Source organism: Papaver somniferum, chromosome 2 (assembly GCF_003573695.1).
Source record: "Papaver somniferum cultivar HN1 chromosome 2, ASM357369v1, whole genome shotgun sequence".
Classification (NCBI taxonomy): Eukaryota; Viridiplantae; Streptophyta; class Magnoliopsida; order Ranunculales; family Papaveraceae; genus Papaver; species Papaver somniferum.
In genome coordinates, this window is record NC_039359.1 from 130,590,145 (window position 1) to 130,606,231 (window position 16,087).

Genomic DNA, 16,087 nt, shown 5'->3' on the forward strand with positions numbered 1-16,087 from the left:
GACTCAGCTCATACATCTCGCAGAGCTATTTGAGTCAGGTATCAATTTGTACTTGACCCGATGGGCATATACCTGGTTGAAATAAAAAAAATTATGAATATAACTCTACTACTTTATTATTTTTGAATCAGATCTAATGAGTTAGATTTAGATGTAGATTCAGAAGTGTCAGAACCAAATAAGTAAGTTAGGTCAGGAAAAAAATAAAATAAACAACCTGTTAATTGAGTTAGGAAAAAAGAGAAAAGAGCAACCTAATAATTAAATCAAATTTGTTGTTTATTAAAAATCTGATCAATAACCTTCATCCAAATTATATACTCCAAAAAGTTCTTGGATGCAGAGGAGTGAAAATCCACATTCTATGTAGATGAAATTATCAAGGCTATAGTTGCATCCCTAACTTATTTCTACTGCAACAAAATTTCACAAAGTCTAATTGATGGAATCTAACTACGAAAAAAATAAGACGTCCTTGCAGTGAATTATTGGATAATGGGTTTTTAATTTTCATCATCATTGACTTTGTCGCAAAGAAGATGAATAAGACATCGTGAACTGAAATGAGTAGTAATGTTAGTAAATAACTTTCATGTGGTTGCTTAAAACGTTTTTAGGTCAGAAGAGATTGTCCCAAATAATGATAGCACACAACTATGCTTGCATTATAGTTCCAAACATGAGTGTCGAAAACTAAATTGAAAGAGAGTAACGGTTTTCATTTTGTATCTACGTATAACAGTCTTAAGTTATTTTCTCAACCAGAAATGTAATGAAATTCAATTATTTATCAGGAAAATTATGAAAAAAACTCTCACCTCTGTTCACATCAGACAACCCATAATTTTAGGCTTCGTTTTCCAGCGCACTCCAACACCTCATATTTTTTCATTTCCAATAAAAGAAGCTCTTTCCTTTTTTCCCGGAGTCTAAATACTCTTAAGTAAAGTGTGTTCGCCATCATTATAACATACTTTTCAAAATTATAAAGTAAATACATGTAGAGTAAAAATGTTTTATACTCATAAGTATAATGTTTCGGCAATCTTGAAAGTTAGAATTGGATGATATCTAACGAAAATAACATGAGACTCACCCTAAACAAGTAAACATGATCTCGCCAACAAATTAAAATATGGCCAAGACAAGTTGCTCAGGAGCAGTTGCTTTATTTATTGCTTCCTCCCAAGGAGATTACATTTGAATCTAACTAATTATGATATTAAAAACAACCGAGTCCTGCAACTAATTTTAAAAACTATTGGCAACCAGTAATCCCTAAGTTTGGGTAATAAAACCCCAAATTCACACTTAAATAATTACATTACAAAATCTAATAACAACCCATGAAGCTTCGTAACTGGTTAAAATCAATGAGAAATAAATAATAATAAAAAACCCTATATTTTGACAAACCTTTTGTAGTATCAATTGGGTTAAAGCAAGAGATAGAGATGGAGAAGGAGAATAACTTCTTATTGATAAAGAGGCATCAGGGATTACATACATACATTGTTATCTATATATAGGAAAGGTAAAACCTAGTTATCTAATGGACCGTACATCCATGGGCCACAGGCCCTATAACACTCCCCCTTGTGCGGTTCAATAACAAAGCTTTATACATAGTACTTCACATATAGTTATTTGAATGTAGTTCTTCAAATGTCGTCTTCTTCTTGATGACTTGTGCCGAAATCAATCGCCTCATTAAAACTTTGACAAGGAAAATCCCAGTGGGATAAAACCTTGGTAAAACTCTTCACATGTAGTACTTAACATGTTGTCACGTACTTTACATGTAGTTCATCACATGCAATACGATTTTCAAAGATCGACGAGTCTAAGTTAATTGCCTCGTTAAAACTTCGCCAGGGAAACCCAGAGGGACAAAACCTGAACTAAAGAAAAAGAATACAATATTAAGAAAACTTAGAACATAGTTGGACTCGAATATGTTGCCTCATTAAGACCTTGACAAGGAAAACCCAGTGGGATAAAACCTTGATGAATGGAAAAGAGTACAACGTAACAGATGCAAGTAAAGGTGATCCGTTGTAGATGATCACTTTGCTCCATTGAAATTGACTAGTTGCTTCACAACTCTTAAGGCAGAAAATACTCGTGGGAAAGACAATAGCCTTAGATGGGAAATTACATTCCCGGTGTTTGTTGTTGTCTCATTAAAAACCTTGTCGAGTAACAAAACCCTGTGGGAAAAAGCAGCCTCGGTGAAGGAAAATAGTTCAACAAACCATTAGATGCTCCCCCTGATGTCAGACAATTTTCATTAGTCTAATGTAGTCAAAAGGAGGTTATCACACTTTACTTTGGTGACTTCAATGTTTATAAGATCATGTTGTTGATTCTGGAAGTTACATTGCTTAACAGACTATCGCGTTTCATTTCTTTGATTCAGATATTTTCAGTAATATCAAAACGATCTTTATGTCTTAAATGTTCAACATACTTGATGTTTTAGTGTTGTCTCGCTAAAAACCTTGTCGAGTAACAAAACCCTTTGGGAAAAACTATTCTCGATCGAAGGCAAAAAGAGTACAACACAGATTCAATTTCGAAGTAAAATATATCGACATCGTATCCTTGGATCCTCCCCCTGATGTCGGCATTTTCCCCTGATTACTTTCGGAGTTGTTCCAGACAGTTCCTTTAGTCATGTACTTTTGGAAATTGAATATCGGTAATGACTTAAAAAATAGTCTACCATATCTCCCCCTGATTACTTTCGTTGGAGGAGAGGTTATTGTTCCTTCATAATCAACAACTTTTGGATTGAACTTTCATTAACACTCCTTTTAATGTCTTTGTAGGGATAATACAAATTTATGTCAATGGTTACTTTTAAGTACATGATTACGTTCACTATACCATTCTATTGACGTTGCATTGGCGCTGAGCTATATCTAGCTAACAAGTTCACTGAGGATGTAAAATTTAATCGAGTACATTATTATACTAAGTACAACAATGCGTCTATTGTCCTTAGATATGGGAATTTCATCTCCCAACACATATTCGTCATTTTCCTTTAGACAAAATGGTCACTTACTTACATTTGAACCTCGACTAATCATGGGAGTGCTATCAGGATGCATGTCTTTATTAAATTGCATGACAATTTTAGACATATGCAAACTGGTGGAATAATATCCCACAAGCTCAGTACTCGGTCGAGCTTTCCCTGGATTTTTCATCTCAAATTCAGATTTTTAAATAGCTTTTAAGGTCTCTTATTACATCAAGAGTACCCATCGTGTCTGTACCGTCGACATAAATAGATACAATTCCAAATTAGGAACTTTCTTGTGAATACGCAAGAAAAATAACTTATTTGTCTATCCCCTCCAAATCAAATAGCCACTTAGACGGGTATACCACTTCCGCCTGATTTCTTCAATCTCTAAGTGAACGTTCTATCTAATTGTAAACACACTCTGTGGTTTAGAGTTACTTGATTTGGGAAACAAAAGTATATCAAGTGCTTTTGTATATATCTTCTACCTCTTTATTCTTTCAGAGATATGTAACAACCACATACATATGCTGCATTTCAAGTCCTTTTGAAATTACTAAGCTAACTAAGTAGCGGAACTCTATAACGTTCATTACAAGAGAACAATTCCAGGGCTTTATGAGAAACCTCGCGCCACAAGGCGAGTCTTTGTACTTTAAGACTACTTTAATCTCATTATGATTTATGAAAATTAATTATGTATGTCCAATAGGCTTTACACTTGGTTGGTTAGCACTACCACACCAAATACCCGTATATTTTCCAAAGAAATAAGTTCTATCTGGATTGTGTATGCCAAATATGTCATTTATTTGAAATTAATCAAAATAAAGCATGGTTCAATCTCATTGTGCTTTACTTCTGGAGCAACTATTTATGTATTATATCATCAATGTGCACGCATGATCCTTCCATTGACTCATGTGCCTTACTCAACTACACTTCCACCAAATTAGGTTGTGCCTTACTCATCTACTTCCTTTCTAGGTGAGCATTGATCGAACTTGGTGGTATCTCCATCTTCTTTTATGAAGCCACGGATCAAGTGTAGTTGCAACACCTTAGTCTATGGTGTACCCCATACTGAGGATTTCTAACCTTGCAGGAATAATTGCAGCTGGTATGTGCGATCTTGTCACTTTAGTGACATCAGTGTACATTCTGAAAATCGATTATTCTTTGTCACTTCACATTTACATTTGTGGAGTACAAAAATCAATATGAGACACAATGGGAACACCATGACAATTCCTGTCGTTCCCTTAGAAAATGCGTTTTCTTATCTCCCCCTAACGACGGGAAGACTGTCTCATTGAAATGATAGCTCGCAAATCTTGCGGTAAGAGATCTCCCTCCAGAGGCTTTAAAATGCGGATAATTGTTGAGAGTAAATATCCAATAAAATTACTTAATCATTTTCGTGACCCATCATAGTACGATGTGAACTCGTAATGGCACATATATAGTGCAACCAAAAATGCGTAAGAACACGAATGTCAGGCTTAAATCCAGTTACCAACTGGTACGCATAAAAGGTTGACTAATATGGGTTCTAAAATGAATTAAGTAAAGATGCGTCAATATTGCATATTCCCCAAGTAGTTAAAGGTAGGTTTGTACGCATAACCATGCCTAAGGCACCATCTCTAACTTCTAATAATAACTTTTGCGAGACCTTGGGGTATAAGATACTCTGCATTGATCCTATTAACTAAGCAATAACCATCAAGTCCTTTTGATGTACACTCGCTAGCATTTACAAGGGGTGGTGAGCCCCTACATGTAAAATATGTGTTAGTAGTTTCCAAACGCAAATTTCTTGGAAACTATAATTAGTCCAAAATTTTAAAACATTCACCAAAGCCATAAGTAACTTTAATGGTCCACATTCCTCATGAATATTTTTCTGAATTTCACCTAGTTTTCTTTGTAATATAGGTTGTTTACCATTTGCATCTTCGGATGGTCTCAATCCTTTTTACAATAGTCTTTGTAAAATGAGTGATGTGCTTTCTTACTTTAAAAGCATAATGGGAAAGGGGGTGGTTTATCTAGTATTTTAGAAAAACTTATTGTGAGATATGCCGTCACTTCACATTATGTCAATATTTTTCCTGTTTTCGTTCACTCAAATAAAGTGATGTTTGTACGAGTTCTTTCAAAACAATCATCATGTCATAACCAATGTTTCTTTATGGTTATGTCCAAAGCCTGTATGAGTCAGTTTCCACCATTTCATCGTCGGAGTCAATATGGATTCAATAATCCAAATATTATAGTGAATTACATTGCACTAGATTGACTCATTAGTTTCTCTAAAATATATTTTCTTCCAAATATATTAGAGACTATAAAAGATGCAATCAGTTACATTCTCATCATTTTGATGTTCCACATGATATCCATTTGCACGGGTTACTTGGACATTTAACAAGATGTGATTATCTCTTGGTACATTTAGAGATTTTGCGACGTCTTTATTCTACCTTGAAAAAATAAATGAGCAGTGTTGCGCTCGATAAGATAGGGAATTGGCCAGGCAAAGTTCTTGTTGCCATTAAAGTTGGTGTGAAAATTGGTTGTTACTATGATACACATACACATTGCATTGTATATACCAACACCTATGACCAGGTGCATTTCCAACTCTTTTATTATGATGGGAGCTAGAATTACATCTTAGCTGATCCCATGTTCAATTGATACCTATACTTTGGTGTCATTACTGCTGGGAAAAAAAATATTTTTTTGTCTCATGATATATATGTCCCTTTTCACATGCTTTATATGAGTCATTACGTCTAACCCTTATTACTTCGAGGTTCTTTCCATTTCCAATTTTGCTACATTTAGCTTAATTTGAGAAATTTTTTTATCTCAATAGGCCAAGAGAATTCACTACACATGTCAACCACTTACTTTAGGTTGAATAGATTAGTAAAGGTAATTCTCTTGTTGTCACACTTCAACATATACTATTTCGTTAGTATCATGGATGAAGTAGAGAAATGAAAATTTTTCGACTCATATTACTTTTTGTGAGTTCTTCCACAAAAATTAGAATACATGTAATTTTATTTTCAACGTATCTTTTGAAAATATGGACTCGTTAATAGTCGAGTAAGTGGATTACATCCCACGGAACATTCAAATTTAGGGAGAAAAATATCAAGTATCATAGTGGTGCTCAACTACTTCTAAGCCCAAAATGAATACGTTGAAATTGAGTTGGTACAACCAATTGAACAAAAAAAATGAAAAAAAAAACATCATTCAACAATAGCCAATATCATATTCAAGAGAACAAAATAGCACTAAAGCCAAAACTCTTAATAATCAACAATCATGATTAAATTGATTATTTATGGACTTATCTTAAATAAATAAAAGAATAATAGAACTACACATGTTCTAAAAAAAATAAAATAAGCCTAACGAATACTCATTGCAAATGTAAACAGTTACAAACCTCGCGTCTTGGTTCCCAATGTATATACACAGAATCGGAAAACCGTTTCTCGCGCACGTCCCAAAAACTGAGATGAACCGGAATAACAGGCACGAACTGAAATCAACGGGACTGGACCGTGGGTGACTGAATCGGACCGGACCGGAGTTGACTGCACCTGCCGGAGACTTCTCTTTCTCCACGTACAGAATCTCTTCGTTTCCTTTTTGTATACAAAGGCTATTGGTTCTCGTCGTTTCCTCTTCCTTGGATTTGGATTTTCACCGAACATGATGAACAGATTTCCCACAACCAGATTTAATAAGACAAATTAGTACTCACAATACAAATCAAATCAACCCAAATCACACCTATAATTAAATCAAAACTATATCGGATATGCCATGATAGTAGGACATAATTATTCTGATTATAAAATGCAATCACGCGGTGGTGGATACACGAACGCAATTAATTTGATTATAACATCAATCACTCGGTGGATGGACACAATTAACAGTACGAAAATAATCAAACTAATCCCTGATTATTTCTAATCAATCAAAGTAAGATCAATCAAAGTAACTCATGGTTAGGCCATAAACAGTACCAAAACCAAAATCATAGTATCAAACTAATTTCTGATTACAAAAAATCATTTAAAGTGATCCCTAATTCCAACATACCCAACGGATATGCCGAAATCAAAAACAAAGGAAAAAGAAAATAGATCCAACTTATATGATTTGATTCCAGCGATCTCATTAGCTTGACGGCAATTGATGTCCAATAATTCATATTAAAAAAAAAATCAGATTCAATTTAGCTCTACGGTATAGCATCGGGCATGATAACGTTTTGTAGTATCAATTGGGTTAAAGCAAGAGATAGAGATGGAGAAGGAGAAGAACTTCTTATTGATAAAGAGGGATCAGGGATTACATACATACAATGTTTACTATATATATAAGAAAGGGAAAACCTAGTTATCTAATGGACCGCACATCCATGGGCCACATGCCCTATAACAAAACCCTCCTTATCTTAAAAAGAAGAAGAAAGCCCATAGTTTCTAACAATTGAACAGCAAAAAAGTCACAAAACCAATGTAAATTATTTTATTTTTTAAATGTAAATGAAAATCTAAAACCCTAAATTACAATTCATGGTATGAAGAGATTAAAATAGATAGATATATATTTTTTATAGAGTTTCTTCTGCGGAGGATAACATATTCTTGCAGTGGATTTCTATATTAAGACTTGTTTAACATACCGAAAGATCCTCCTCAAAACAGATGCATCCACTAAAACAAAAACAGAGAAAGAAATAAAGAAATAAAAATCCTGCAAAACTAGAAGAACAATAGATCGATCAACCAAGAAAAATAACAATCAAACGGTAAGAAGACTCTAGTTGAACAAATTATGTATGATTACGAACGGGAAATTAGATCTTACAACTTCGTTTTAGAGAGCAGAAGGGAAGGAGAATAAAAAATAGGGCATGTGTTGTGTTGAGCTATAAATGTTATATATTTTGACGACGATTTAGTTGGTGAAATAACAGCCATTGGATTTTATTGGAAAAAGCTGCCCTGATAGAAATTTAGAAACCACCTGTCATATTTCGAAGAAAACTTTTACAAACTCAGCTGAGAATACGTTCAACTAAGAAAATATTTAATAGAACTTATGTTATTTGATCTGAATGATAAAGGAAATCGAATTGGGATTTCTACACTCTTTTTCTGAAAAGGGTTGAGTTTGAATCAGACTCATATAAGATGGGACAATTAGATTGTTTTTTTCATTTTCTTGATATGTAAGTCGACTCATATTAGATTGTTTGTTTTTATCGTTTTCTTGATAGGTAACTCGACTCATATATACACCTAATCCCGAGGTATTTGAATCACATAAAATTTTATACTCAAGTATTAAGTAACTTTAAAGTGATAAGCAAAGAAGAAAAAAAATAAACAACCTGCTAGCTGTGCTCAGTTTGTTATTTATGGAAAAATCTGATTTATAACCTTGGTCCAAATTGTACACTCCAAAAAATTCTTGGATGCATGGAAGCTTATGCTTGAAACCCCTGATTTCATGTGGGAGAAATTATCAAGGCTATATGGTGGCATCCTTGACTCGCTTCCACTACAATAAAATTTCACCTTTTTGATTGATGAAAGCCATCTATGAAAACAAATACATCCTTGGATTGAATTATTATTGGATAATAAGTGACAAAGTCTTCTGAATTTTTAATATCTTGAAATATTAGTAAGACTTATATAGTGAGTGGATGTTGAATGAAAATGAAAACTGCATTAGATTTTTATGTCGTTAGAAACAATTAATTATCTCTTGTAAAATGACAAAAACGTCCTCTATGTTGCTTGCATAGATGCACCAATAATCCGAAAGATGTCTCATCTTGGCATTATGATGCATTTAAGGAAGTCGAAGATGATGGGTGACAATGTTCTCTAAATTTTTAATATATATCTAAAAATCTTAGTAAGACTTATAAAGGAAGTGAATGTTGGTTGAAAATAAAAGAACGTAACATCTTCCCTATGATGCTAGAAAAAGTGCACCATCTCTCTCTGTGTTTCCTAAAGAGATGCATCATTAATTTTAAAAATGTTTCAACTTGGCATTACGATGCATTGAAGGAAGTGGGATTGATTCTGTTAAACATGCAATAATCATTATGTTCTTTCGATGATAACTCTTTAACATTAATAAAGGTGGTGAGACCTTTGAAATGACGAGGGTACCAAGTACACCACAATCTTTCGATATCAACTTATAAGTCTGGTACCTTGCGTGATCTAATATAGACATAGATTGTCAAGAAGATAGCAAATCATAAGGTATATCTTGGTATATAGTACAAGTCTGAAACCGATCTTAAACTATAGGGATCAACCCAAGTTTTTAGATTAACGTACGGGTGCAATTACTTTAATTATAACTTAAACAATTATAATGCGGAAAGTAAAGTAAAAGCACACAACAAATGCGGAAAAACCCCGAGATGTAGTCCAGTTTTGGAACTCTCATAATTAAGAAGCTATACAAAGAACACTACCAACTTCGTATAGTTGAGTCCATTACCCTAGTTACCTAGTTTCCTCGGTATCCCTGCACCTATAACCAATCTGGCCGACGCACGTCAATTCTAAGATAGAGTCCACTTTCTTAAGTTGCTTTAGCCGTTGTTTAGACTTCAAGCAGTCAACTCCTTTGGATCGTCTTCCAAACAGTAGAAGACTAATCTGTTTGGTAACCGCTTTTCAATCTCAATTATCTAAGTACTTAATGATTTATAATTCACTAGACTAATTATCTCATTATTTTTTTTTCTAAAATTTGATTCCTTTCACATTCATTAGAGCCAAATTGTAGATGCATTTCCATTCTCACTCAATTCCTTTCACATTCATTAAAGTTTGGTCCACTCCAGTGTTATCAGGTGACTCCTGCAGTAGCATTGTGATTCTCGTAGACGATATGCTAATGTTGAGTATAATATTTTCTCCTCAATTACTGGAATAACAATATATCAACTCATGAATAACAATCTAGTCCCTTTTATATATTACATATTTCAGAAAAAGAAAAAAAGATCGGAAATGATACACTCATCGCGGATTGGATCCCCCGATGTGTACCGAGTGAGAGAGAATGAGGTGATCCCCGGACATGGCGGTTTAGTGTGGGTCCCACCCCTTTCTCTCTCACTCTGTACAACCCGCGAGATCTAACCCGCGAGATATAAATCATTTCTGGAAGAAAAATAATACTAATAGCAGCAACATTATGATTGCATGCTTTGCACATTGTACATATGATAATAATAATTATTAATAAGTGGAGATATGTTTTTTCTTGGTTGTTTTTAAACGAGGGCATGCAGCTCATGTCTCTTTTCTTATTATTTCCTGTTTTTTTTTTTTTTTTATCATCCAAAAAAAATAAAATAAGAAACACGGTAGGAAAGATAGTTGTATATTTAATGTATCGTCTGTATATGGACTTTAAAATTCAAATTTGGTGCCTCGGAGAAAGAAAAAAATTGAATTCAATTTCAAAGTTTGGAGCGTCTATACTTGCACAACCAATCAAAACGATAAGTTGATGTTTATAGTGTTGATGAGCATGCAAGTATACAAACAATAATGTCTGGTAGTAATTAATAATTTTAGTGTGCACATTATTCTTGCTGCGATTATAAAAAATGATGCGGTTCAAATTTAGTGCAGCAACAATATTAAGTCACGATTCAAGCTTCAGGGTTACATATGTAGAAGCACCAGAACTTGCAAAAGCGATCACCCGCCACACCATGTAGGTAACAAAGTTTTAACGACATGGCAGAAATGGAGGAACGTATCAATCCAATTCAGTTTTCTGAAGAAGAGGCAAGCATCAAGAAAGTCAATAGTCATCCCGTTATTTTAAAGGTAATTATTTGTTCTTCAAGTGTCATATTTATGTTTCGTCCATCATTATAATTCATGGAGCCTTTGATTTACACATTGCAGTTTGATAACGTGGCTTACAAGATCACTACCAAGAAAACTGGATTTCGGATTGGAAAAAGAACATACTCAAAACCAAACATTGATGATGATGGTAATGAGAAAGTTATTTTAAAAGGAATCACTGGTATGGTAGAACCCGGTGAGATGCTAGCCATATTGGGACCTTAAGGCTGTGGTAAAACTTCTCTACTAACTGCTTTGGGAGGTCGACTAGTTAGTTGACAGCTTTGTGGAACAATTACATACAATGGGAAACCTTACTCATCGAATGCTATGAACGGGAATACAAGCTATGTTGCTCAAGATGATAGGTTCTATGCTCACCTGACAGTAACAGAGACATTAATGTTCACAGCTCTTTTGCGGTTACCCAACACAATTACCAAGGAAGAAAAAATTATCCGGACAGAAGAAGTGATAATGCAATTAGGACTAACAGGATGCAAGAACAGTATAATGGGAGGACCTTTTATTCGAGGTGTTTCGGGTGGAGAGCGAAAGAGAGTTAGCATTGGTCAGGAAATCCTGACAAATCCAAGTTTATTGTTGCTTGATGAACCTACGTCTGGTCTTGATTCGACGTCAGCTCAGCAAGTTGTGTCTATGTTAAGGGAGTTCGCAAGCGAAGGCCATCGCACAGTGTTAGTTTCAATTCATCAACCTTCTAGCAAACTGTTTTACATGTTCCATAAGATTTTGTTGTTGTCAGATGGCAATCCTTTATTCTTCGGCAGGGGAAATGAAACCATGGGGTATTTCTCTAGCATCAGATATTCTTCACTTGTTGCCGTGAATCTTTGTGATTTCCTTGTTGATCTAGCAAACGGTAAGTTATTACATACTTTTCGTGTCTATTAGTTGACATCTAATTTAGCTTAACATGATATTGTCTTATATTCTATTGTAGGTGTCCATTTGGGTGATCTAGATGAGGAAAGAAGAAAGGATGTTAAACAACATCTTGTCTTGGCTTACAAGAATAATCTTCTTAATAGATTGAAGGAAGAACAGAAACTGGAAGTTGACCGTAATGATAATGGTTCAAGTCAAATGGATAATGATATTGGCCAGTGGCCTACAACTTGGGCTCAAGAATTTTCAGTGTTGCTTAGAAGAGATCTTTTAGAAAGGAAACATGAATCATTTTCTGTCATGGAAGTTGGTCACTTGTTGATATTTTCGTTCCTTTGTGGGATCCTATGGTGGAAATCAAGTATCAGTCACATAGATGATCAGGTATTTGTTGCCATCTTACTAGGGATTAGTTTAAATTACAGTAGAATAATATTTGGAATAGAAGTAGCCAGGCCAGCAGTATATTAGCTAGTAAAATACTTGCCCGACAACTTCCCGGTAGGTGTAGACTAAATGCAGTTTCGTTACCTGAGCATTTAAAAGAGAAAATCCCTCGACAAGATGCAAATGTGTCTTGCAAAGATTTATCTATCTCAAAATTATTTGTCATGCAGATTGGGTTTATATTCTACTCCAACATTTACTGGAGTCTTACTCCAATGTTCACTGCCATCTTGACTTTTCCTCAAGAGCGGATAATCCTAATTAAGGAGCAGTCATCAAGAATGTACAGGCTTTCATCTTATTTCATCGCAAGAAATGTTGCAGACCTTCCCATGGAGCTTGCGCTACCAAGCATATTTGTTACAATAACTTATTGGATGGCAGGATTTAAACCAACAGTAGGAAGCTTCTTAATGACCCTAGTCGTTATGCTATACAATGTGTTGGTTTCTCAAGGTCTTGGTCTTGCGATTGGTTCTGTGATCATGAATCCTAGAATTGGAACAGTTTTTGGTGGAATAGTAGGTCAAGCATTCTCATTAGCCAGTGGATTTTACATCAGAAATGTACCAAGTTTTATTGCCTGGATTAAGTATCTCTCTCATAATTATTACATTTACAAACTTTTGTTAAGATCCCAGTACAAGAAGGATGATTTGTATCAATGTGGAGCAAACGTTAGCTGTAGAGTTGGAAGTAATCCTACTATTAAGAATGTTGGTCTAGGAAACGAAGTTATCTCAGTTGTTGTTTTGGGTTTATTGCTTGTAGGTTACAGAGTTGTTGCTTATATTGCCCTTAAGAGACTGAGAGAAACCAAATAAATCTGGACTGTTGGCATCAATGATCTTGTAATGTAACTCATGTATGTTAATGCATTTAAGGAATGAAGACGAATCTTTTCAATAGGCCCATTTGTTTTTATAACAAAGGTTTGTGATAAATCAATGAAATTTTAATTGAAGTTTGGAATATGAAAAATCAGTAAAAAAATTTCATAAAAAATCGTGTGAAAACTCCAATGTTAAGTGTAAACACAAGCAGCTTACAAGTAAAATTTGAAATTTTCATTAAATGGGATGTAAGCGAATACAAGAAAGAAGTAGCCAGAAAAGTAGATAACCCACCTGAGATATTACACTAATGCTTGCATTACTAAATCAGTGCATTTGCTACACCAAAATCTAATATAAACACTGTACAAGGTAATTTTCAACTCTCAAGACCATCAAAACCAAGGAAAACCACAACACAGATCGAAGGCTTTATCTTGCAACATTTACTCACCGTATGCGATTATAATGAGCAAACGGCTCTGAGTTGGCTTTAGGTGCAGGTTTAGCCAATTCAGGTGTCCCGAATACATTCCAAAATCTCAGAGTTTCATCCCCTGCTGCCGATGCTACAGTACATCCATCCGGACTCTGCACAATTCAAAAAAAACAAGATTAGCAATAGTTAAAGGAGGAGGGGAAGCTTATTATTCATGCGTCTTTAAATCAATAAGTACCTGAGCCATGTATAGAACCCTTGAAGTGTGACCGGTAAGCTCAGCAATCTTAACCATTGATGGATATTTCCAAAGGGTCAATTGGTTTTCAGTGAACCCATGAGAGCTCAAAAGTTCTCTCTCATTTTTGTTCCACAGCAAAGAACAAACTTGTGATCCAGTATCAACAGAATTTAAGCAAGATCCAGTATGGGTGTTCCAGAATTTTATACATCCATCAGCTCCACCTCCACCAGAAGCAAGTAAATTAGCCTGGAATGGACACCAAGCAAGGGCTTTTACTGCAGCAGTGTGGTCTTCGAGTCTGTGAAGCCATTGAGTTGGAGAGTTTGACGAAGCAACTGAATTATCCCAAATATGAAGAAGGTTGTCATTCCCTCCACTTGCTAGTTGTTGTCCTGATGCTGACCACTTCAATCCACACACTTCTTGATGATGTCCTCTATATGTTTCTACAATGTGGTTTCTGATTCTGACATCATTATTGATAATCACACTGTCCATTCCTCCTGTGGATAAGACGTGGTTGTTCCAATCCATAGAACCAACTCGAGATTCATGACCACCTCGTAGTGTTCTAAGTTGTTTGTTAGATGTAGAATCCCATGGTTGAACTTCAGAGTTGTTCAATCCAACAGCAACGTGACGACCATCAGGTGCCCAACTCACACTGGTAATAGGACCTGCATCTTCATCAACGGTCATGAGTTCAGAAGTGGATGAATCAGTTGCATCCCACAAGTGCACGGTGTTTCCTAGAGCTATTGCAAGGACATTGCCACTGCCCCAATCAAGGAGATTCAAGTAGTAATCATCAATGATCTCGGGAGCATCCAACGTCCTCTCTGAAGTCTGGCATCAAAAAGAAAAGAACATCAGAACCATTTGAAGAATCAATATAATCAGAAATAACCAAAAGTTTCGAATTTGAAGAAAAAACTCACTTGAGGGATGGATCTTCGGGGCTTTGCTGGTTTCGCTTGTTGAAGTGATGAAGTTTCAGGGAACAGCGACTGCGCAGGTGTAGGTGCCTTGTTCTTGAACGCAAGAATTCTGGTTCTGTTTAAGTTCAAAGCCTGTGCAAGTTGCTTCCTGTAAGCCTCCTTCGCTGGAGTACTCTCAACTGGATTTTCCTTACCTTTCCTTGCTTCCATTAGCATGTAATGTGCATAATCGAAATCCATTGCGGATCTGTTCGGGATAAACCGATCACACTGCAATTTTCAAAATAGAAACCACATGAGATAAATGCTATGGATGATATCAGAAACACATCAGATTAGACCATCAGAATGAATCTAGTTAACAAGAAAGTAAAACTAATTCCAAAAACTATCAGCAGCAACCAGCAAACCCAAAGATTGGGTAAAAAATCTCCAATTTTCACATTCAAACATTTCTATTAGAGAATCTAATAACAACCCAGGAAGCTCCGTAACTGATTATAACCAACGAGAAACGAAAATTAATTTCTCCTTATCTCGAAAACTCAGAAGAAGGAAGAAAAAAAACCCTAATTTCTAACACTTGAAGAATAAATTAATTCACAAAACCAATGTGAATTAATTAAGAAAACAACAAGTCAATCAGAATCTAAAACCCTAGATTGCAATAAGAGTATGAAGAGATTGAAATAGATGAACATACATTTTCTTTAGAGTTTTTTCTGCGGAGAACAACATGTTCTTGCAATGGATTTCCAGATCGAGACTTGTTCAACATACCGAAAGATCCTCCTCCTGCATCCATTAAAACAAAAACAGAGAAAGAAACTTGCACAAAAGAAGAATAATAGATCAACCAAGAAAAGAATAACAATCAAACTGTAAAAAGACTATATAATTAAAAAAAATTGTATGATTATCAAACGACAAATTAGATCCGAGAGCTTCGTTTCAGAGTGCGGTGAAATTAGATCTTAGAGCTTCAGGGAGGGGCAGGGAAGATTTTAGAGCTTCAGGGAGGGGCAGGGAAAATAGATGAGTCAGTGTTGTGCTGTAGAGGTTATAATAGTATCCGTTGGGTTTCATGGCCAAAACTGCCCCCGTTATCGAAATTTAGAAACTGCCTATTATTTGGAAGAAAAAAAAAACCTTCCTACACCAATTTTAAGCTGAGAAGATGTTGTGGCCTTATCTGACTGTCTAGTAGCATGAAAAATGAAACCGGATTGGGACTCCTTGTTGGTTTTTTCCAGAATCAAGTCCCGGCTCCGTTCGCTTGTTTTTTTTTTTTTTTGCGTTT

The 16,087-nt window shown here is 35.2% G+C and overlaps 1 protein-coding gene and 1 pseudogene across 1 annotated transcript; one reads left to right on the top strand and one right to left on the bottom strand.

Annotated features, from left to right (window-relative positions):
- The first annotated feature begins 10,860 nt into the window (after positions 1–10,860).
- Positions 10,861–13,157, top strand: LOC113351961 (annotated as a pseudogene).
- A 221-nt stretch (positions 13,158–13,378) lies between these two features.
- On the bottom strand, positions 13,379–15,850 carry LOC113349123 (cell division cycle 20.2, cofactor of APC complex-like). Its single transcript, XM_026593041.1, has 4 exons — positions 15,491–15,850; positions 14,788–15,057; positions 13,844–14,695; positions 13,379–13,757 (listed from the first exon to the last, which is right to left on the bottom strand). Exons 1-4 carry the CDS (start codon positions 15,590–15,592, stop codon positions 13,617–13,619), a joined length of 1,365 nt encoding a protein of 454 aa, XP_026448826.1. The 5' UTR covers positions 15,593–15,850; the 3' UTR covers positions 13,379–13,616.
- Between the last annotated feature and the right edge of the window lie 237 nt (positions 15,851–16,087).

Coding starts and splice junctions, on each gene's coding strand:
- LOC113349123 (XM_026593041.1), bottom strand. CDS start 15,592: ATGGATGCAGGAGGAGGATCTTTCGGTATGTTGAACAAGTCTCGATCT. Junction 15,058..15,490: donor GAAAAAACTCTAAAGAAAAT/GTATGTTCATCT, acceptor TGAAAATTGCAG/TGTGATCGGTTTATCCCGAA. Junction 13,758..13,843: donor GGGTTCTATACATGGCTCAG/GTACTTATTGAT, acceptor TGAATTGTGCAG/AGTCCGGATGGATGTACTGT.